General features: G+C 35.9%; 1 protein-coding gene across 2 annotated transcripts; it reads left to right on the top strand.

The window, feature by feature from the left end:
• Window positions 1-24259, top strand: RGS13 (regulator of G protein signaling 13). Of its 2 annotated transcripts, XM_032136764.2 has the most exons (7): window positions 1-171; window positions 1423-1492; window positions 1996-2035; window positions 8347-8415; window positions 11936-11997; window positions 22154-22320; window positions 23286-24259. In XM_032136764.2, exons 4-7 carry the CDS (start codon window positions 8351-8353, stop codon window positions 23469-23471), a joined length of 480 nt encoding a protein of 159 aa, XP_031992655.1. In that variant the 5' UTR covers window positions 1-171; window positions 1423-1492; window positions 1996-2035; window positions 8347-8350; the 3' UTR covers window positions 23472-24259. The 2 variants fall into 2 exon arrangements, with proteins under 2 accessions (XP_031992655.1, XP_031992656.1); XM_032136765.2 differs by lacking the exon at window positions 1996-2035.
• The last annotated feature ends 765 nt before the right edge of the window (window positions 24260-25024 follow it).

Below are 25024 nucleotides of genomic sequence, written 5' to 3'. Positions count from 1 at the left end.
ATACTGAGGCCAGAGTGCCATCGAAGGTAATTATAGAGACAGTAAAATCCTTTTACGCTGGGAAAAATAAAATGCTGGGTGTCTCATAAAATTTCAGAACCTGATTTCAAACGGATCATAACAAAGAGGAGATCAAATTTAGCATGGTGGACTGCTCGACAGGATATATTTGTAAGTATGAGATTCTATAAAATAGTTGATAAATACAAGACTATTGGCTTGCTATAAATGACTAGCAGATGCTGATTTCAATGGTAGAACTTCTGGGAGTGTTAGCAGAGGTTTTTCTAAGAAAAAAAGACAAACTAACAAACACATATTCTTTTGCCTGGCTTTAGAGTCACTCCCTATATAAATGAATCTTCTAAGTTGGGCAACAGAGGAAATGCTACAGTTTTAAAGTACATTATTTCATTTTATATGTTTTTGTGTATATTTTCATTTTAAATATTTTTCATTTTATATGTTTAGATAAAAACATATTATAAAATCAGACATATCTGAATTATTTGTTTCAAAAATCATGCATTACCAAATTATTAGTTCCATCACTTTGTTAACTGTACTGAACCCAGGTGTGGATTATTGTAAGGTTTATCTGAAACATTGTTAATCTTGATTTTGTAGAATATTTTTATTCTTTTATGTTATGCTTAAGCACAACTATGCATAAATTTCTTGAATTTTTTAAAGGACAAGAAATTTGTGTGCTGTGGTAAACAAAATCTCGCTAAAATATAAATTGCTCCAAATTTTACTAAATTTTATGTAACATGCTATATCATAAAATAAAGAAACATTTAAATGCAGATATATGTAAACAGACAGAATTGCTTTAAGAAAATTTATTTATTTTCATAATACTTTAAGATTTCATTTAAATAATGGAGGAAACAAATCTAATTCTGGCATACTACTAATACAACTCAATCCATTACCAATGCATTTATAATCACTCTGAGAATTAGATTCTACCAGTGAAATGTATTTCTTTTAAATAATTATCAGGAGAAAACAGTGGAGGCAAAATCATGATGGAGACCTAAATTTGTTCTAAACACTCTATGTTTCGATTGCAAAAGTACACACTAGTTTTACCAAGAGGGTATTGAAAAACAAAAAAGAAAAGCAAATTAATACACAATGTTAAGATAAATATAGATTATTTAAATAAAAAGCAATGGAAAATACAAATAAAACAGTAAAGAAAATTTTATAATAAGCCATGATATTAACACAATTTTAGATAAAGAGTTAATAAATAAAAATGGGAATAACCATAATCCAGCATTTCTGAGGTGGAAAAAGTATTTACTTAAAACTTAAGAGCATTTATAGTAATCTTTGCCAAATATGCATTCTCCAGGAAGCACACAATAATCTTTTTGTTTTTGTTTGGTTTTGTTGTTATTTTATTTTTAGGTCACTGGAATGTTTCCACATATTATACCACCAACATGAGAAAAAATGATCATTGTTTATTTGAAGCTTGGTGAGTTTATCCACAATTTAAATTAGTTCTACGTCATGCCAATTTAGATCACTTTTTCACCGGGAATTATCTTTTTGCCAAAGTAGATTTGTAGTTCTATAAAATATTTAAAGTTATTTTTTATTTTTATCAGTATTGACTACTTGAACTCTAATTTTAAGGGTACAACTAAAGATGCCCTTGGTTGGATTTAACTAACAAAATAAATTTATCAATAGGATGTTTTAATCAAATCCTTATCCTAAAGAACTTTACTTTTGTAAAAAATTAGAACGTTCCCTTTATGGAATTACCAAGAATATTTCTTAGAAGTTCTCAATTGTAAATGTGAAGGGATTTCACTCTGCCACTCTATATTGGTGCTATTAAACTGTCCATTGAGGTGTATTATTTAATGATAAATATTGTTGAATGCAGGATTGTAGATACTTCTTTTTAAACCACTGGTTATTTTGCAAATTCTTTGTCCTCAGACTGTGAATTATATTTTCTTATTTTGTCAGATGATATTCTAAGGCTGCCTTTTCTCTTCTCATTTTAGAGGTATGAGAATTTTAATTTCTACTTCTGGGCATCTGCCTTCCATCTTCCAAAATTACCTTGGAATATTTTGTCATTATTTTTCCCCTTGTTAATCTCCTTTTTCCTTCAGTTTAAGCCTTACATGTTCCTTTACTATAATATTACTAGTGTTTGGGTTGGAAGAGATAATAAACTCAGGTGGTCAATCTGACCTTTTGTACCTGAAGCTGGGTTAAGTATTTTTGAATTTATCTCTGTTTCAATGTAGAGAGCATTATAAGGATAGGGGTGGGAGGTTCTGTGATATTGCAACAAAATAGTGGTACATGGTACGTGTGATTCCAGTAGTAATCAATAGAGAGAAACACAGACATGTGGATGGACTTTCAGTCCCAGAAATCTTAGAATACAGGCGGGAAAGCACCAGGCTCTGGGCACAGGAGCGGAACTCTAGTCACTGGGACAGCGTCCAGTCTCCAGTCCCATTTCCTAAAGGACAGGAATACCAGAGAACTTCTTTTTTTTTTTTTTTTGAGACGGAGTCTCGCTCTGTCACCCAGGCTGGAGTGCAGTGGCGCAATCTTGGCTCACTGCAAGCTCCGCCTCCCGAACTTCTTATAGCCTATTTATTCTATGCATAACAACTCTTAGGGTCTATTTATTCTATGCATAACACATGTCATACACAATTCTGTCACTAAATGTTTTCTGCAATTTAATCATTGATGCTTTTATGACATTATATTCTATTTGTATTCCATAATTTAATAAATCTGTAAATGTTTGACTTAGAATGCTAACCAACATATAAACAACTACTTATATGTAATCATCAAATAACATTCGAATGTAACAATTTAGGAAACTTAAAGTCTAGTAGGAGTAGATAAATCAGAAATATAAATAACATTATATCTATATATATTGCTTCTTTTTCAATGTCACCTAACTAATAAGTTGCTTGGAGCAAAGAACCCTCACTGAATCAGTATGTAGCTGAGCACAGGGCTACTATTCGTGTACACAGAATCTTTACTGGAATTATTAAAAAGTAGCCTTTTCACCACATGGATGAAGCCCCACTTGGCTTCACACCTGGCAAGGGGAGTGTGGTTGGATCTCAGCCTTCTCTTTCCTTTTGGACCAGGCATCTCCATAGAGAGAATAACCTAAATAATTGCATTTAAAGGGAAGCTGTGGCTGGGCTGTCCTCTTGTCCCTTTTTTCCGTAACACTGAACCATGCCTGAGCTCTTCTGGCAGCCCCAACCCATCAGTGTGATACACACACCCAGATGTCTGTAAATCCCTGTTGTAGTCCCAACTAATTCTAAAGCTGGGGCTCAGCCATTAATATAATGTGTGGACAACAGAAATACAGAAACACGGGAACAACAAAAATGAAGAGAAGGAGGATTTGCAGATTATATGCTGGCATGTTGAAGAATGAATAAAGTTAATGCGGAAAACTTGTGAGAGCTGAGATGAAATTTAAAAAGAGGAAGAAATGTGGTCTAACAGAATATATGTTTCCTGGTACATACAAAAGAACTTAGGAACTATTTCCTGAGTGAGAGCATGCAAGTAGCTGAAGGAAAATCAAATATACTGGAACAGAAAATTTTTGCATACATGCAATTTTTCTAATCTTTACAGTTCCATTTTGGAGAAAAGGAAAAGGAAATGAGAATCTGAGGTTTAATTAATATGCGCCAGATCACACAGCTAATAAGAGCCTGACCTCAAGCACATGTCTGTCTGGCTTCAGACCCCAGAACTATTTGAATATACTCTGTCAGCTCGCAGGAGCTGTGGGAAGCCCCTAAACTCTAGTGCATCCAGAAATTAGTTTACCTTCACTATACTTCAGACCTTAGTGAGTGTTGCATACTAAGACCATTCTGCTTTTGCCAATTTCATTAAATTTATAAAAGAAAATATGATAACCCATTAACAGACATACATTTGAAATCACCACAATAAAAGGTCTGAAAATGTGTACACATAGCTCCAATAGATCAAGTGAGAAGACAGTGGGACAGAAAAACTATTGTTAAAAATAGAGGGTAGGGGAGAGGTCAAGTCTCAGTACAAGACAGGGATGACTAATTATACTCACAGAGAAGACACGTGAAGGAAGTAAATTTTTTCCTATCCTCCTACTTAGAAGATAAGCTGCGAGTCATTGTGTAACTACATTTTATAGGTGATCATAGAGATGAGTAATCTTGAAACTCGAACTAAGTAGCTTGAAATTTGAACTAATGTAGTTCAAGGTCCAATTACACACAGGACCAGCTATTGACAGCCAGTCAATGTAACAGTTTTTTAGTCTCAATTAATTTCAGTGTTGATCATTTTTAGTCAGATTTATCTTTCTAGAAAAAGATTTTTATTTTCATCACACTGCTGTTTAAAGACCTCAGTGGATTACTTCTACTAACAAAATAAAGTCTAACATCTTTAGTCTGGTATTTAAGGTCATCTAGAACCTAACTATACAAACAAACATATCCCTTTAATAAACTCTCCCTTTTGCTTAAATATTGTGAATCTCTATTTGCAATCAAAAGAGTCCTAATAAGTGAATTAATCTATTCCCCTTCTTTTTTCTTCCTTCCTATAGATACAAATAACTTTATTGCTTCTTGGTCCTCCTCACTTATAGTAGAGACCTACATAGAAAATGAAGTTAATCAGACCACATTTCTCATATGTTCTTATCTCCAAACCTGCAAACGAACTTGAATCTATACCTATATTTTCACTAGTTACAAGAGAATAGTAACTATTTCCTGTATTTCCACTTCTCCAATGTCTCAACTCCTGCATTCTGAATGCTAGCCCCTCCTTTTTCTTCAGGAACGTGAAATTCTGTTGGTTTTCCTTCTTTCTTCTGTGTTTTCAACCTCTGTCTATGTACCTTTTGCCAGCTTTAGAGCATGTCACTCACATTGTAACTTGACTTTATTGTAACAATGCCTCCTAGAGAGACATGCAGGCCAGAATCGTCAAATGACAAGAATCTGCCTCTCTGTCATTATTACGTCTTTCTATCAACAGCTTTGAAGAAAGAAAGAAAAAGAAAAAGAGAGAGAGAGAAAGAAGGGAGGGAGGGAGGGAGGGAGGGAGGAAGGAAGGAAGGAAGGAAGGAAGGAAGGAAGGAAGGAAGGAAGGAGGAAGGAAGGAAGGAAGGAAGGAAGGAAGGAAGGAAGGAAGGAAGGAAGGGAAAGAGAGAGAGAGAAAGCAAGCAAGAAAGAAAGAAAGAAAAGAAAGAAAACAAAAAAAGAAAGAAAGAAGGGAGGGAGGGAAGAAGGAAAGAGAGAAAGAGAGAGAGACAGAGAAGGGAAAAGGGAGGGAGGAAGGGAAAGAGGAAAGCAGGGAGGGAGGAAGGAGGAGAGGGAAGGAGGGCAAACAGAAATTACAAGCAGCCTTTCATTTGTCCTGGGCTTCATTTTCTCTTGCTTTCCTCCTTCTTGTTTCTGTCCTCCCTGCTCCACTGAAACCACTCTCAGCAAGGTCATTAATGAGCATCTTGTGTACAAATCTGACATTTTCTGATCCTTTGCTGTCTTAATCGCTTCCCAGCTTGTAACACTCCATTGGCCACTCTTTCCTTTTTGATAAACTCATTCCTTGGTTTCTGTGATACTGTGTTATTCTGATGCAAGCTCCTTTTACACAGCCTTTCTCTTAAATATTTGTATTCAGAAACTCATATTGGGCTGTCTGCTTTTTACAGTTCACACTCTCTTCCTGGACCATCTCATCATTTTTTTTGCGGGGGGGAGGCTCCTCTTAAGTGTTTTATGAAAATAGCCCACCTTTTTCCTGAAGCCAAATCTCTCACCTCAACTTGTTCTCTTCTGTCTCACCTTACATATCCAATGGGTCAACAAGTTCTAATAGTTCTTCCTCCAAAATGTCTAAAATCTCTCTCCTTCCCTCCATCTCCACTGCCACCTTCCTAATCATCCCTCACCTGAACTCCTGCAGTCACCCCCTAACTGGTCTCCCTGATGACACTCTTGCCACACTGCAATTCATTCTACTCACAAATGCATTTCAAATCTTAACATGTCTATTCTGAATTTTAAATCCTGCAATGATTTCCCAGCTTCTTACTGTGAAATCCACGGCCTGTATGGTTCAACATGCTCGGCCTCTGCCTAGCATTACAAATTCTCCCACCACTTTCTTGCTGCAGTGAACATTTTTAAACATGATTATTGGTTCAGTCTTAACTCTGTAAGCCTCTCAGCTCACTGTCTCACTCTGTCTGCCACACTCTAAATTCATGTGGAACATAATTCCTCTTTTTTCTTTTTTTTTTTTTTTTTTTTTTTGAGACAGGGTCTTTCTTTGTCACCCAGACTGGAGTGCAATGGTGCGATCACGGCACACTGCAGCCTCAACCCCCTGGGCTCAAGTGATCCTCCCACCTCAGCCTCCTGAGTAGCTGGGACTACAAGTGCACACCACTATGCCCAGCTAAATTTTTTTTCTTTTGGTTGGAGAGATGGGGTCTCTCTCTATGCTGCCAAGGTTGGTCTCAAACTCCTGAGCTCAGGAGAGCCTCCTGCCTCAGCCTTGCAAAGTGCTGGGATTACAGGCCTCAGCCACAGTGCTGAGCCTAAATTCCTTTTATTTCCTCAATGGGACATAACTCATTGCCTCTTAATCTTTGCTCAAGTTGCCCCTCCTTCACTCAGCACACTCATGGATATCCTGCTGGTTCCAGCTCAGATAATACTTAACTGGGTTGCCTTCACTAACCCCTCAGGTTTAGTTAGGTTCTTCTCCTAGATGTATTCACGACCCCTGTACTTACTGTATCCAAGTCCCCATCACATTTCAGGGTTTTTTGTGTTTGTTTTTTGTTTTTGAGATAGGGTGTCACTCTGTCGCCCCAGCTACAGCACAGTGGTGCAATCACAGCTTGCTACAGCCTCCATCTCCTGGGCTCAAGTGATTGTCCCACTACAGCATCCCAAGTAGTTGGGACGACAGGCATAAGTCAGCATGACCAGCTAATTTTTTTATTTTTTGTAGAGACAGAATCTCACCATATTGCCCAGGCTAGTCTAGAACTCCTGGGCTCAAGCAATCCTCTCCCCTTCTGCCTCCCAAAGTGCTGAGATTACAGGTATTAGCCATTGTGCCTGGCCCATCACATGTATTTTAATTGCTTGTCAGTGAGGACAGAAGAGGAGAGACAAGATGTATATTGATCACAGGCAGCCAGAACTTGGCACATAACAAGTATTCAACAGACTGTTGAATGAATCATAAAGACTGATATAAAAATTCACTGTTTATCCTTAATAATTCACTATATATGTATGTATGTATGTTTAACAAACCATTTCCAGCTTTAAAATGTGGATTTAACAACTCTTAACAAATTTGTTAGTTGTTTTTTTAAAGTCCTGAGTTAAAAACCTTCTATGATATGTATTGCTATGTAAAGGTGCCTGAGATGAATAAACTCTAACTGAATTTTAAAGTCAAAGTTACTGTGCCCAGAGTAGATAAAACCAGATAAGCAGCACCCTTAAAATTCATTCAGAAGGTGCTTTATTTTTTATTTGGCTATTTACACTATTTTACTTGTCCAGTTAAAATGAGGCTCTTTTTTAATACATTGAGAGAGCTTTCTAAAAACAAGAATTGTGGCTGGGCACGGTGGCTCATGCCTACAATCCCAGCAGTTTGGAAAGCTGAGGTGGGCAGGTTGTTTGGGCCCAGGAGTTTGAGACCAACCTGGGCAATGTGGTGAAACCCCTTCTCTACCAAAAATACACAAAAATTAGCCAGTTATGGTGGCGCATGCCTGTAGTGCCAGCTACTCCAGAGGCTGAGGTGGGAGGGTCACCTAAGACCGGGGATGTCAAGGCGCAGTGAGCCATGATCATGCCACTGCACTCCAGGCTGGGTGACAGGGTGAGACCCTGTCTCAAAAAAATAAAAATAAAAATAAAAATTGCCCCAAAAGGGAAGCCTTGGGAGTTGGTAAATTCATTATTGGTAAGCTCTAAATGAAAAGATCTTTTTCAGAGATTGGTATTTTTTAAACCTCATTGTTTAATAAATAGGCCAGTTGAGTAAAGTCATTTACAAATCTAAGCACATATATTTTTATAAAATATTTATGAGAGATGAGTCATTTTATTCTCCTCTCTCCTCCCAACTCCCCCAGTGACTGTATTCCATTAACTTCAAGAACCCATCTTTTTTTATGATTTATAATATTGTATATTCCTTAGAAACTGACTCTAACATATAATCATTTTAAATGGCTAAATTATACAAATATATACTGTATTTCCTTAGAAAAATGAGCACGCAGAATTGTTGGATTTGTAAGATGTGCAGAGATGAATCTAAGAGGCCCCCTTCAAAGTAAGTAGCATTTAAGTGTCTATGGTAATTATAAAGCATATTTATCAGATGATAAATAGGTACATATTTATTAAACTGCTATTGTAACATATTTTGTTCAGAAAGTAAAATTTGCATTTACACATGAGTTATTTCACCAGAAGAGCAGTCATATGTTACTAAGATTCTTGTTTTCATTATTCATGGTTTACACTTAAGAATTCAGCAAGTTAAATGCTTTAGAATCTATTATGAATAGTCTCTGTTCTTTTTTAAAAACAAAGAATATTGTTTGTGTTAAAATGAGATTCTTCAATCCAAAATATTTTCTTGGTTCCAACCCTCCACATACGAAGTGCCAGAAAGCTTCATCCCTAGATAAAGAAGGTGAGACTGGAGGAGGAATCAAATGTTAACCAAGCTCCCAAGTCCCTTTCTCCACACTTTTCTATAACTCAAAATGTAGCCATTTGGATGAGAACAGTGAAAAGAATAATGCCCGAGAAAAGTAACAGACCATTACATTGGATTTCCTCACCTGAAAGAATTCCCAAAAGTTGAGAATCCCTGTTAGATTAACCATGAGTGCCTAACATAGCCCATGTTCAGCCCTCAGTTCTGGCCACACCTTTCTGTATGGTCAGAGCCCCTGGCATGAACGCTCTTTCACTAAAATACCAAAATGTCCAAAAAGGCTTACAAGCTACTGTGTGGCAAGGAGGATGCTGCAGTGGTGGTCAGAGGAGATAGTAAGACGCAAAGCTCAGCATTTTAAATGACCAGTGAATGCTACTGCACTGCACAGGTGCATCCAAGGACAAAGGTATAACCTGCTAATTAAGGGACAGCTCTCCTTTCTTCTAATGATTCCCATAGAGGATCACTGTCAGAGCTCGCATTTCTTCTATCTGCCTTATAGACTCACCACGAGAAAAGGGGAAGACCAAAAAAATAAAAAATCACATTCATGGAAAGCTGCCAGATAACAGTTATTTAATAGGTGCTTGGCATTCATGACCTAATTTAATTTTCATTATAACATTGTGCCATAGACGTTATTATCCCTATTATATAGACAATAAAATTAGGGTTTGAAGATTTTAAGTAAGACCAAGGACAATTAAGTACAGCACCGGGATTAGAACCTAGGACTGTCAGAGACTCCAAACATGCTTCATTCCTTTGTCTACAACATCATGGTATCTTAAAATGCTTTCATATCTGTTTGGTATCCACTGCCCATCCGCCCAGAAGAATGGAGAGGACACAAGGGAGAACTTGTATCAGGAAAAAAGGTATTTCAAATAATCCTAATAAAGGCACCCAGATAGCCATAGGCCAGCATTAAACTTGTGAGAACCTCGGAAAAAAATTATAAGCAAAAATAGGGTTCAATTAAAAACAAATTGTATTTCCCACTTTTACCCCCAACCATAATTACTCCAATCATCTCTCCCCATAAATCTCGTGAGTCTTAGAGACAAAAGAACTCTCTTACCAACAATTATCAACACTTAATTTTAAGCTAACCCAACACATTGATGACTCTTCACTCGTGTTGATTTTATTCTTCCCTATATAATGGGAATGATTAGAACGGACAGGCATTCAATAAACCTTGCCTAGCTCTTTCCATTTCACCAGATTGAAAAGGTTATTTTAGGTTACTTTTTCTAAAGTTGTAACAAGAGGAAAGGACAATGACTCAGATACTATTTCACGGAAATGTTTTTTGAAAGCAATCTTAACACAGTACACTGTTAAGCCTCAGTACTGATGCAAGCAGTCCATCCAAAACTGGCAGGATCCATCTGAATTTTTAGAAAACAAAAGATATCTGAACTTTTAAGGACTCCCAATATTTTTCCATGTTCTAGGATATTTTTTAATCTCTTTAACTAATCCTCCTCCATTGTGTTAAGAACCTGCTAATGCTGATGGCTGTTCCTGCAGCACAAATTTTTAGCCTGCTAATTTTAGGTATAGCCAATGGACAGTGCTTGCATGTGTCTATAGCCATCTTCAATTATCTAGTTGTTGAAAGCAGAACAATTAAGAATGCACCATAAACTGAATGGCAATAAACACATTGGCTATTTCTGTTTTATTTCCAACTTTTATTGTAAGTTCACGGGTACATGTGCAGGATGTGCAGGTTTGTTACATAGGTAAATGTCTGCCATGATGGTTTGCTGCACAGATCATCGTATCACCTAGGTAGTAAGCCCAGCATCCAATAGCTATTATTCCTGATGCTGTCGCTCTTCCCACACCCCCACCCTACAACAAGCCCCAGTGTGTGTCGTTCTCCCCTATGTGTCCATATATTCTCATCATTCAGCTCCCACTTATAAGTGAGAACAGGCAGTATTTGGTTTTCTGTTCCTGCATTAGTTTGCTGAGGATACGGGCTTCCAGCTCCATTCATGTCCCTGCAAAGGACATGATACTGTTTCTTTTCATGGCTGCATAGTATTCCATGGTGTATAAAGTTACTTGTATTTGAGAATACAGTAATTTGCCAACTCACCTCATGAAGCTCACCAAAATGAACCAAATTCTGGAATCTTTCACAACTATTTTCTAAATGGTAAATGGCTTTGTTTATACTGTTTAGGTAAAATGTAACTTGACATAATACACCTTAATAAAAATTAAAACTGATACAAAAAAATTCTAGCAAATAGGAGACTGAGAAAATACTAGCTTTAGGGTTACTAACTGTATTATGTGGGTGCATGCAAATAGGTTTTGTGGATTAACTCTAAGATTCTAAGAGATAAATAGGTAAACACTTGGCTGGTGGCAGCAGCAAACAGTGCATAACCCTTTTAAAAGCAATTTGGCAGTCTGTACCAAAAACCTTAAAAATCTGCCTCTTTTAACCAACTTTGATTCTACTGCTAGTGCCCTGGAATTACTCTAATCATGTGGCCATGGCAAGCCTTAAACACAGCTGGGCTACATTTGAGTTTTAATGGTTGAAAAATGAGAAAAAATCAATATGTTGTTTGACAATAATTATGTAAACTATGGAATGCCCCCCTTTAGCATATTTCACCATCACCATAAACAATATGACTATCAATGATTACACATTTGTAATTATAAATTATAACACTGCAAATGATTAATACAATTATGACATAAAATGCATAAAGTATACACACACCTAATGTGATTACTTCTTGATTAAAAACACACAAATACAAACATAACAAAAAGACTTTAAAAAACTACATCAAAATACTAATAGTGGCAATTTATTAATAGGGAGATTACAGGACTATGGTTCTGTATAATATTTATTAAATTATATTTTCAAGTCTATACTATTTGCATAATTTTTGTAATTTAAAAAATTTAAATAGTAAAAATAAAATGTAAAATATCACAGGAAAATAACTTTCCAACCAAAACCACACACAAATGGAATGTAAATATATTTTGGTGTCATTTTCAAGATAATATAATTTTACTTAGTTCAACAAAAACCTTGAGAATATTTAGCCCAATCAGTGCTTTTTGTTTCTTTTCAAAGCCTTACTTTGGAGGAAGTGTTACAGTGGGCCCAGTCTTTTGAAAATTTAATGGCTACAAAATGTGAGTATTGTGTATCTGTCATCTTTGAATAACTAGCGAGTTCCATTCTTAGAGGTAAAGGTGGGGGTGCCAGATGATGAATGTATGCTATTCTTCTCACAGCCTTCTAACTGGCAACTGACACAGTTAAAAAAAGAAAACCTGAAAATAGTTTGTTGTGTCAACCACTATTATTTTCTCTGTTGTTAATTAAAACAAGATTAGTCACTGTGAATATTCTTCACAAGTATATACACAAAATCCCTTGGAAAATATGCTTAAATAGTAACGCATACCATAGCCTTCTAAAGTTAGTATTAAACAAAAAAACTTAACTCACTGTTCTTGCTGCCTTCAAAAGTAAGAATAAATTTGAGTCTTGCTGTTCTAAAACTCCTCCCCAAAGTTTGTTTCAACTTTTTCAGTGTCTGATTTAAGTGGGACTATACATGGGTCTGAATATAGTTGTAGGTAATTATTGACATTAACATGGTATAAATAAGAGATATCAGCAATGGATGTGACAGAGATAAAGTCATGGTCTCAATGCAGGAAAAATAAAGGAGGACGTGCATTCAAGAGAATAGTCAATTGCGTTTGGAGTCAGAAAAGCTGGCCCGTTGTAGAAAATGATAAAACCAGAAGACAGGTACAGAAAAAAAATGCAGGGGGTAGTCACAGAAAATTCTCCTGTTGAATTTGGTAGTTTTTTTTAAATGGAGTTGGTTCCCCTCAATGCTTGTTAATTTTTGCCTATAGACCCATCTTTTCATTTAAGATCCCATTTTAGCCTCTCTGTGAATGTTTTATCTGTTTAGAGCTATGGACTATGAAGGAGAGTTGGCTGTGCTACTTACATGCTTTAACTAGTGGGGTGTACCAGTGGCTATTCTGGGCAAGGTACCTCCTGTTCCTCACGGGGGTTGCCATACTCCTGAGGCACTACCTGCTCTTTCTGACTCAAGACCCTCTTTAGTATGGACTCAGTTGTCACTGCCCAGCCCAGAGGGTAACGGCAGTAGGTGTAGATACTTGGCTACTCCTGCTGAAACACGTTAATCAACCATTCTGGCACTTACTTCTGCCCCATCCCTAGGGCTGGATCTACCTCTATAGGCTTGGGTCACCACCTGAGCTCTCATCTTTTGTAGCATGCCTTTCCAATGGGCATCTGGGGCTATAGTTTCTTTCTTTGATGCAATCACCACTGCCTTTCACTTTTCAGATATTCCTCATAGTTTATAATCCAATTTGCCAGCATGAACGTGAATTTTAAACAAACATATCTTCTGGGTCAATTTTAGAACATTGAAATGGGATGAACAGACAAAAGTGTATATTCAGTTAACTATATTGTAAATTTTTGTCCCAATCCTCTGTAATACACATTTTGCCACCTTGCTAGATTGATCTCTTGCTTGGAGTTTCATACTCTTCATCTACAAAATGGGAATATCACTTAACCTTTCAGGTTTATTGTGCAGGTGAGATATAAAACATCTAGCTCAATGCCTAATATAGATTAAGCACACAATAATTGGTAGTTTCTTTTAATAGTAATAAAGTACACGTCTTTGAATATCATTCTTTTTTCTCTGCTGCCTACCAACAAGTCCAAAATCTTGGTATTTAGTACTCTCTACACCCTAACCTAAAACATTTTCTAAAATTTTTCTCTAGCTATGCCCTGTCACATAACATGCCCTCCAGCAATGTGGGTCACTTCATTTTCTGCTTGTACATCTATGATTCTTCTGCTCCAGGCTTTTGTTCAAATCCTTTTCATCTCTAGTTACTGTGCTCATCTTTGAAAGTCAAATTCAAGTGCCACTTTCTCCAGAAAACTACTTAGAAATTTTTCCTTTATCTCTATTTTGTTAGTATCAACATTTATTCTGCTTTTAATTGTAGCTAGTTTGCGTATTGGGTTGTTTATATAGGGGCTTTCTCCCTAGATTATAAATTCCTTAAGAGCACAGCTTGCCTCTCATTTACCTTTCAAACCCCTGAGAGACTGAAAATGTGCTTTGTGCCCAATGAGCATGCAATAAATGTTCCATGAATAAACACAAGAAAAATATTAGTGAGAAAAGTTCAAAACACCAAGCTATATTATGTAAGTTTCTGTGCCAGTCCTGGAAGCCTCATAAACAAAGTGAATAGGCTTAATTATTTGGCAAGGATTTCAAGTGGTCATCTGCCTCGCTAGAATCAGCAATTTAGAATTCTAGTGTCATGAGAATAAGCAAAGGCTCTAGCAAAGATGAGAATAGGAAAACATCATACTGCTCTTTATAAAAGCCAGCAAAAATAGGGTAAGAATCTTTCCAGAAATGATATTACTATGAAGTTCATGTAAAAATTCAACAATCACATAATAAGTAATAAAACAAATCACTCTATGGATGATCCAACCAGTAAGACAAAACTAAAAATACAAATATTAAATGTGCCAGAGAATAAAAATGTGTTTACATTAACCAAGGACATTAGTAAAATGCATGCTCTAGCTGAGATATGCAGACGCATATTTTACATAGATTAAAACATTATTTCTAAGAACATGTAGCTCAGACACACACATGAAAAGGAAACATATCAGCCTGTGTCTCAATAGATGAACCGAAATTGGTTTAGAGATGTTTTGGGGAGCCATTAAGTCATAGTCATCAAAATACAATTAAACTCAACATCTTAGTGGGAAAAGGGGATCCAAGAAAACCGTCAGTTTGAGAACAGAACTATGGCAAAATTCAAAAGTTAATTAGAAATTAAGAATGTTAGCAACTTAGATACCTTTTAGATATGCTATTTAATGCTACATTATTCGCAAATAATTTTTTAAATATCAAAGATTTTTTATTTGTATATTTAAATATCAAAGATTTCCTTGTTATTTATATGAAACATAATGTACTCAAATAGAACTAAAGTAGAGAGACTAGCTAGAAGGCTGCTACAGTAACTCAGGTAAAATTAGGGAACTCAGTGGGGAAGACAAGGCTGGGGGTAATTTGCATATAAATGCTAACAAAAGTCATAGGGCTATGAGATCACTGAGAGGGAGAGTTAGATAGAGGAAAACACACCCAGAGATGAAACTTAGATGTGTGCTACTTCCAAGTCCAGGTAACCAGAGAGGTCAGCAAAGTGGATGGAAAAGGAGCACAAAGTGAGGTAAGAATGACGAAAATAGTGCGTTCTTGTGGAAGCCAAAGAAGAGAGTGTTTCAGGAAGGAAGCTGTGAATTGTCAAAGACTGCTGAGAAGTCAGCCGAGGTGAGGAAGGAACAGTGACCACTAGACATGGCAATATGGAAGTCAACAGTGCCTCAACAAGAGCAGTTTCATGGGTATGGTGGAGACAGGTAGAACCAGAGGAAGCGATACACAGCATAAGGAATCCTTGACAAGTTTTGCTGTGGAGTTCTGCAGAGAAAAAAGCAGAGACTGGAAGCGGGAATGAGGTCAATACCGAAAGTTTGAGTCAATAGTTGTTACTAGTTATATTTGGGAAATACAGCAATATATTTGTAGGATGATGGCAACCATTCATGGGGAAGAAACTGATGACATAGAAGAGAGTGGAGATACTTATAAGAACAATAGAGGAATGCAAAGTGATAGAAAAAGCAAAAGTAGGAGGGAACCAGAAAAAAAATTGTTTGGCCATCCCAAAAAGGAACAGGGATACTTGCCTCTCAGGAGAGAGGTTATAAAGGAGGAGTACAGATGGAAGTACTCTGGTTATTTCTGGAGAGAAGACAGTGAATACCCATCTGATTAATCTGTGCTCTCAATGAAGTTTCAGGCAAGGTTGCCAGTAGATTGCTCAGGAGAGGATGCGTTAGTATGTTTTAACATAACAGGGGAGGAGGTATAAAATAGTGTCTGCAGATTTAGAGAACCATGATACTATGGAAAGCTCATTGGATGACTGAGCAGTGTTGAGTGTCTGTTTAAAATCTGAAGTTATGATTTCAAATGCGAGACCACAGTTGTATATTTTTCTCTGGTTTGTTCAGGTTGCCCCAGCACACACGCAGAGCAGATATCAAGCCATTCCGGATAAGCAAGTGCTCTGAATCACAGAGTTTGCTTCAATCTTTTGATCAAAATCATCTTTGAATGTACTATTTTCCACCCTTTCTAAATTACCACAATCCCATGCAGACCACCTTAGAAATGCCAGTTAAACAGTGTGGGGTTGTCATACTGCTGAAGGCAATGAAGCCTGCTCCATATCATGAACCATCTGTGTGGGCTGGTGCATTTTCATCAGCATCATGGCACAAAGCAGGCAGTAGAAGTTACTGATGGTTATTGTTGCTCCCTTTTGTACATCCTGATCCCAAAGACAGAGTCATTCTCTCAGCTTTTTTCATCTGTGCAAGCTCCTTTGCTGCACAGTGTGATTGGCAGTTTCCTACACTATCACTTATTCTAATCTCTGCTAACTACTGCTGTTGCCATGGTTCCCTTCATCAACCCTTATATTACCTGCACTGCCTTGCCTCTACACTTTCCACTTAGCACTTTTTGTCTTTTTAAACTTTTCATGCACTTCTTCACCTTGCAAAGGGGGAAAAAAAACCTGGCCTGGAATAGACATCACTGTCCAATTAGTACTTTTTTTTTTTGGTATTGCTTTCAGAAAACCAAAAAGCAATAGCATTTCAGATATAAACCTGTGGTCTTTAGTGCTTCCTAGATGTTGAATAACTAAAGTCTGCTTCTTCACTTTTCAAGAGCCATAGAGAGTCATTTCAAAACAGAAACATGAGGGATCCAAAAGCCCAAATTGACATGTGTTTATTCAGTGCCTGCTATATAGCAAGCAGTGTTGAGGCACGGGGTACATGAAGATGAATAAGTTGCAGTCCTGATTCTCCAAGGGTTCTCAGGTGAATGGGAGGATAATGGAAGGAAACCACAGCAAAGAGGGGTGGCCTTTGTCACTTGGGCAATGGGAAATGTTGAGGGGGATAAATAATAGATTTTTGCTTTAAAGATTTTTCTCTAATAAAAGTACAGAGGAAATTGAAAGCAGGATCAGACAGATGAATTGAGGCTTCTTCGGATTCAATGGTTTACAAATATACCTCAAAATTCATAAACAAAAATAATACGTAAAAGAGAACAGAAGGTAACGCAATAAATGTAACAGAGATAGTGTCTTCAGTTTATAAAGAGATCTGAAAAATTTAAGAAAACACTAGCAATGCAAAGAAAAAATAGACAAAAGAATTGGAATACACAGGAAAAAAAGAAATGGTCAGTAAAAATGCAAAACTGTTTAAGCATTATATTTTAAAAATACATATTTAAACAATAACAAGTTACTGACTTCACCCCATTAGATTGGAGAAGGTGGAGTAAGTCAACACTGACACTGCCATTGGGAATGAAAAATAATGAAATCCTTCTGAAAGTAATTTTACAATATGTATCAAGAGTCTCCAAAAATGTTACATCTTCAATCTAAAAATTCTATTTTAAATCAATTATTTTCCCTAAGAAAATAGAGGTGAAAAAGTTTATAAGCCAAAATATTCAATATGGGATAACTTATAACCAAGAAAAAGGGAAACAATCTAAAACAATAATAATAGAGTAGCTAAATATGTTATGGCCTACCCCATCAACAGACTATTATATGATCATTAAAAATGAAAAGGAGAAAGTGTTTGCTATGTGCTATTAACTATGAAAGAATAAGAATGATACAAATTGCTTTCATATTATAATGCCCATAGGATCATTCCAGTGTCTATCTGTGTTTGTGTAGATAAATGAATTCTAGTTAGGTAGGCAATTATTCATGAACAAAGGATTAAAAGAATAAAAGGAAATATACCAAATTGTTAACAGTAGTTATTACTTTACTAGAAGTTTTCTGCATTAAAAACGACCCACAGAATTGAACAATGAGAACACCTGGACACAGGAAGGGGAACATCACACACCAGGGCCTGTCATGGGGTAGAGGGAGCGGTGAGGGATAGCATTAGGAGATACACCTAATGTAAATGACGAGTTAATGGGTGCAGCACACCAACATGGCGCATGTATACATATGTAACAAACCTGCATGTTGTGCACAGGTACCCTAGAACTTAAAGTATAATTTTAAAAAAAATTATTGATCCACAGAGGACTGATTCCATAGATATGGAACTCAAGGATTCAGAGGGCTGACTGTATGCCATTATGGAACATTTTCCTCTGAAGACAACAATATATTTACACATTTTATTTTCAACCATAAATAACAAATATTAATTTAAATAGAAAATTTAAAAAAAAATTATTAAAATAAACGACTATAAATTTGAAAAAAAACGACCCACAGCTCTTTAAGCTGCGTTTATATTATTAGTAATATTAATATTAATAACAAAGGTAGAAGAAAAATCAGAAATTATTAACAGCATAGAAGCCACAACAGAGAATTTTAATAAAACTGAAGCTTCACTGTAAAACTCCACACATATTATGGTAGAATTATGAAATGCTTTATCCCCAGTGGTAAAGATTGAAAATAAAATGGATTTTAAATTGGTTTAGAGGCATTTCTAATGATACTGCCACGTAGTGCACCCTTGGGATTTCCCGCCTGGTGTAAGCCTTGCAGTCTTACAGAAAAAATAATTCTGGAATAGATGGGCCACTGTTCTGACTCAGCCATGAGAAAGCTCACATTTCCCATCTGCATCAAGAACACTGGCATGTGTCACCTTGTGTGTCATAGAAATACTAATTTTAGTGACTAGTTTTAAAAGAACAGGCTAGAGATTCCCAAAGGCACCACTCTCACTTTTTAAGGAAAAAGTATACACTATGTATGACATAAGCCATTTCTTCAATCTTCCCAATTTAAATGAGCAATTCTGTTGTTTATCACTTATTCACTCTGTTCAAGCAGAATTGCAGTCTTCTGAGCATAATGTTCAGGAATGAGTATCATTTAAAACTTCAGAACAGCCTACATTGCCTGATTTAGAAAAGGCTTTTCCACCTTGTAATTCACTTGTGGTATGAATCAATTGAAATTCTAAAGAGAGCAATTCAGTTCTGACTTTAATAATTACTAAGATTGCTGGAACACTTTTACACAAATGCATTTTCAGCCGCTAGCTTGAGTAACTTGCAGCATATTCAGACAAAAGTTAGCCTGATGAAGACAGAATTCTGTAAAGTATGCCAATCACATAAGTCCACTCATTCTGCACACTAGAATTATATCTGAAATATCAGACAGGCTCAAGTAGTCCAGTTCAGCATTTGCTAGTCATCACACGGTAACAAGTGACATAAAATCCTAGAGATTTACAGTAATAAAGGTTCACTTCTTTTTCATGATACACAACAGCTAGGGTCAGCTCCAGCTCTATTCCATGTCTTCATTCCAGCCTTTGGGCTAAAGGAGCAGCTCTTTTCTAGAATATGCCCTTCTTGTGGTGGCTGTGGGACATGGGAAATAGAACCACATGATAGTTCGTAAACCTTCTGCTTGAACGTGTCCGTGGCACTTTTGCATGTATTTCATTGACTAACACAAGTTCAATGGCCAATGCTGATATAAACAGGACATGGAAGTATAATCCCCTTACACAAAGGTCAGGAAATAACTGAGGAATAATACTACAATCTGCCACATCAAGTATCTGAAATATACCATATTTTTAATAGTACATATAGAATACTGTATATCTATGCAGTATATATAGAATACCATATATCCATGCAGTATATATAGAATAATACAACTTGGGATCTATAATATGTGTATTTATGTGTGGAGAGATAAATAGATAGAGGAAACAGATCGTGAAGACAGAAAAAAGATAGATGATAGATAGACAGACAGATAGATAGACAAATAGATAAGGCAATGTATATATGGCTTCATTAGCAAAGGACTTTGGTATGACAAGAATTGTAGAACCATTTGGCCAGCCCAAAAAGAAGCAGGGATACTTCTTCCAATCCATCAGGAAGAAAGTTAAAGAAGCCAGATACAGATACAGTTGGTTCTAAAATGATAACCTATAAACATTTTACTACACAATTAAGCTAAACATAAACACAAATTCAGAATACTAGCTTGGAATCTAATATTAGTTTTCAGATCATTTTCCTACCTCTACCTACTCATCCACTCAACCCATCCAAGTAGGCTGCATGACTGACTCTCATTCCATGATCCATAGGTTTTTATCTGGTATCTCATTTTCTTTCTGTTCCATAGCTAAGTACAAACCATATAAATGTTGGCTTCCAACTTTACTTGTTAAGCCAGAAACAGCTTTTCATTCTGTTTTTTTTTATTTGTTCATTTGTTTGTTTGTTTTTTGGTTTGCCACCATTCAGCTATCTCTTTAGGAATCAGAGTACCAATTCCTGCATCTGTGTTTTCTGTTCCCACCTTTCTGTGCCTATAGTGAGACAAGACACAAGTTAGAGTCACTTCGGTGTGAAAATCAACTTCTTGTTTGAAATCTAAGTTAAAATATATCCCCCTCAAATTGGATAGGAATATCTAATCTATATTATTTTCTATGTTACATTTATATAATGCCTCCATCTCATCTGTCCTCTTAACTCATCTCATGTTATGTCCTTGTTGAATCATATCCCATGCAATGTCCTGAAGGCTGCATTTGCTCATGTGATAATAATAGTCCATGTTCCAATTTTGAGTATTCCTAGGATGCAATATTTATATTCAGCTTTCCCCAACTCCAATGCCTCCCTAGAAGAGATCTCTTCTATTTGAGTTCTTTTGCTTGAAGACAAAATACTTCGTTATTTTTGTTCCTATATCACTGCTAACAAAGCCAAGCTATCAAGGAGCCTGGCATTCTAGTGCTAGAAAATTTGATCTGATCTTTTAGATGAAGATTCAGGAAAATATGATCTTACTCATCATTTCCATTCCATCTGGCTACCATTATTTCTCATAATAGTAAATGATATTGACCAAGATAGTGTTAATCAAAATCCTATACTTTTGGAGGTGATAGATATGTTTACGGCATTGATTGTGGTGATGGTTTCTTGGGTGTATACTTATGTCCAAATTCATCAAGGTGTATTAAATTATGTACATCTTTTTGTAAACAAAATATCCTATGCTAACAGTCTCTAGGTGGTTATTACTCAGTGTGCCTACACAAACATTTCTTTTAACATTTATCAATTGAAAGTTACATTGTTGTTTTATCATATAGCAATCCAATTCCTTGGATATGTGAAGAGACTTTCTAGTCTAGTCTAGTCAAAAAAAATTAATATCTTGAACATTGAGAATACTTGGTCCTCCCAAAGATTCCAATTAATATGTTAGATTTGTGAGAGCTCACCTAATCCTCTTTTTCAAATATTAGTACCTACAAAGTAGTGTCTCAATTGGAAAAGCTCCTCCTAGGCTTGTCCTTATCTACGCACTCCAGAAAGGCAGTTTAAGATCAGAGCTGAAGATAAGAATCTCTGTCATCAAGTGTCATGTGATGGTTACGCTGCACATAATCCCTGTCCTGTACTAAATTCTGAGATAGTTTCCAGCATCGTGTCTGATTTTTCATTCCTTGTCTGGTCCTTTATTTCTGGCTTGAACCATAAACCATGAATATGAAGTCGAATTTTTCATCTATCTATGTTCTGCTCTGATTGGACATTGAGAAACACTCCAGGGTGTACAAACTAACTAGAGTATCACTCTTACATGGCTTGGATATTTTTCACCTGACCTTGACCTACAAGTTTACATTCGAAACCCTGCTCTTACCCTACAGTTTGGCATGAGGTCTTAGATTTTTCATGTCAGCTTCATGATTAGAGCCCTGTCCTCCTGAGCAGCTTAAGTCCTTTTCCTGGGCTCTCTGATGTCTCCTGTCCTATCTATCCTAGACTCATCCACACTGGTGGGCATTTTGCTCTGAGTGACTCAGAATAAAGGGATGACCTCACCAGTGATCAGCATTGTCAAAGCATGCTTCAGATGTTAGCTCTAAGTGTGTGATAGACATGAAAATTGATATATAGACATAGATATAAAATATTTACTTGTTAAATAATTTGTGAGTTTTTAATCAGGCTTTTTTTTAACTGTATTGCTTAGATTGCTTTGGTGGTTTTGACCCAGGAAAATAAACTGATTGTCCCTCTACTTTTAGATGGTCCAGTAGTCTATGCAGCATATTTAAAAATGGAGCACAGTGACGAGAATATTCAATTCTGGATGGCATGTGAAACCTATAAGAAAATTGCCTCACGGTGGAGCAGAATTTCTAGGGCAAAGAAGCTTTATAAGATTTACATCCAGCCACAGTCGCCTAGAGAGGTAACTACCTGACAATGACAAGAATGGAAATCAGTTCATCCCTGCAAGGGCACTAATATCTGTCAAGCATCCATAAGTGCTGGGCTTTACATCCAGTATCTCCTAAAATGCTATAAATTCAGTATTGCTAACCTTATTTTACAGATAAGAAACCTGAGACTCTGAGAACTTGTCCAGTGTCACACAGCCGTTAAGTGGTAAAGTTAAGATTCAAAATTAAATCTATCTGGCTCCAAAGCTTCTCCCCATTAAATTATCTTAATTTCTAGGAAACTTAAAAAGAAAAAAGGAGTCTGTGGCAAAAGCATTGGCCTTCCCAGCAGGAACTATAAATACCATGAAGAGACATTTGAGAATCCTGTGTTGTTGGGCAATGAGAAATAAAAAGTCTGTTAAGGGAATGAAGAGAGAGGACAGTATATGAGATTTCTACCGTGCAGGGCAAGCTGACATTGTTGACATATTCCCCAGAACTCTTGTCTGGAAAATACTTGGTTTATTGAAATAGCCACTTCTCCCCTCTATTTATCCACTTCTCTTCATTTTCTTCCCATTTCAGAGCATATTCAGTTAAATCAACATTTGTGACTATTAAGGGAGATAAATTTTTAAAAAGCACCAGTTTCTCTTTTCTTTAAAAAGACGTTTGTCTTACAAACTTCCTGATTTGTAGACTGCTACGAAGAAACCACTGCATCTTCCTGAGTAAGGGTTTCGGAAACTTCCCTGGCCTTGAGCCTCATATTTTTCTTTTTTTGTTCCTCTTGGATGTGGAGTTGGATATTTACTTTTAAAAAAGCAAAATGTTTATTTTTTATATATCTTCTTAGATGCCTATAAAACTACAAAGAAAATTACCCTATTCCACTGAAAAGGAGAGCAGGGAATAAATTAAACCTTTCTATTATAGGTGCCTTTTTTTCAACTATGCTTACTTACGCCGTACATGTAATTTCACTTTTCAGATTAACATTGACAGCTCGACAAGAGAGACTATCATCAGGAACATTCAGGAACCCACTGAAACATGTTTTGAAGAAGCTCAGAAAATAGTCTATATGCATATGGAAAGGGATTCCTATCCCAGATTTCTTAAGTCAGAAATGTACCAAAAACTTTTGAAAACTATGCAGTCCAACAACAGTTTCTGACTATATAACTCAAAAGTTTAAATAGAAAACGGTATATTGAAAGAGGTGGGTTTGATCTTTTTATTTAGAAACCCACAAAATCAGGAACACAGTACAAATAAAACAGAAAAAAAAACTGTAAGTTGATTTTTAGTTCCTAAAAAGAAACATATCTCAAAAGCAATGGAATCTAGAATTCTTATAACATGAATAACAAAATGTACAGCATACCTATGTAGTTCAATAAATATATAAGGAAAAGGAAGGTCTTTCTTCATGATACAAGCATTATGAAGTTTTTACTGTAGTAGTCAATTAATGGATATTTCCTTGTTAATGAAATTTGGTGTCATAATTTACAAATTAGTTCTTTAAAAATTGTTGTTATATGAATTGTGTTTCTAGCATGAATATGTTCTATAGAGTACTCTAAATAACTTGAATTTATAGACGAATGCTACTCACAGTACAATCAATTGTATTATACCATGAGAAACTCAAAAAGATGTTCTTCAGAGACATTTTATCTATAAAATTTTCCTACTATTATGTTCATAAACAAACTTCTTTATCACATGTATCTTCTACATGTAAAACATTTCTGATGATTTTTTAACAAAAAATGTACGAATTTCTTCATTTGCTCTTGCATTTACATTGCTATAAGGATATAAAATATGGTTTCTATATTTTGAGATGTTTTTTCCTTACAATGTGAACTCATCGTGGTCTTGGAAATCAATAAAGTCAAATATCAACTAAAGACTTACATTATTTTTTTCAAAGACAAAATAATATTTCAGTACAAATTTCAAAAGGCCTAAATTTGCTATACAGTGAGAATATATAATATTTTTATTTTCCATAGATTTCCTGGAAAGTGTAGACAATTTAACACATTCATTGGATATTACCTTCCTATGACTTCAAAATATTAAAACAATCCAGATTCAACGTCCATAATCAGAAGCTCATCGTAATATTTACAAGTGTAAAAGTTGATCTGTTCCATTTTGTAATTAAAAGGGAACAAATTAGAAATTTCAAGTCTTGTATTCCCGAAGGAAGAAAACATTCAAAAATGATTTTTCCCTCTTGGAACTATTTTAAAATATGCATACTTTCTCCTAGTTTTGAAAAGTGGCTTAAAATAGACTTATTTTACCCTTCTGCAGATGCAAAGTTTTTTCTGTCTTTCTAGTGATTCACTAATTGGTTTACCACTGAATTATTTATTCCATGAGTCACTACATTTTATTGTTACCTAGAAGTGTAAATTTAGAGTCAGATGCTTCTGTAGTTCATGAAATCACAGGCGTTTTTCCATAGCACTGTCCACTTTTAAAAGATGAGCAATGTGAGTAACTACACAGCTAATCATAGCATAGGTGCTAAGGAGGGCTAAGTCACTAAACCACCTTGCCTCCAGCTCTGAAACCAAAAAAGCCTAGTTAAAAAAAAAAAAAAATGGTATTTCTCCATTACTGGGTATATACCCAAAGGACTATAAATCATGCTGCTATAAAGACACATGCACACGTATGTTTATTGCGGCACTATTCACAATAGCAAAG

The sequence above is a fragment of the Hylobates moloch genome, unplaced genomic scaffold, assembly GCF_009828535.3.
Source record: "Hylobates moloch isolate HMO894 unplaced genomic scaffold, HMol_V3 SCAFFOLD_18, whole genome shotgun sequence".
Lineage (NCBI taxonomy): Eukaryota > Metazoa > Chordata > Mammalia > Primates > Hylobatidae > Hylobates > Hylobates moloch.
The sequence above is the reverse complement of the archived record's forward strand: the minus strand, read 5'-3'. Positions and strand labels throughout refer to the sequence as shown.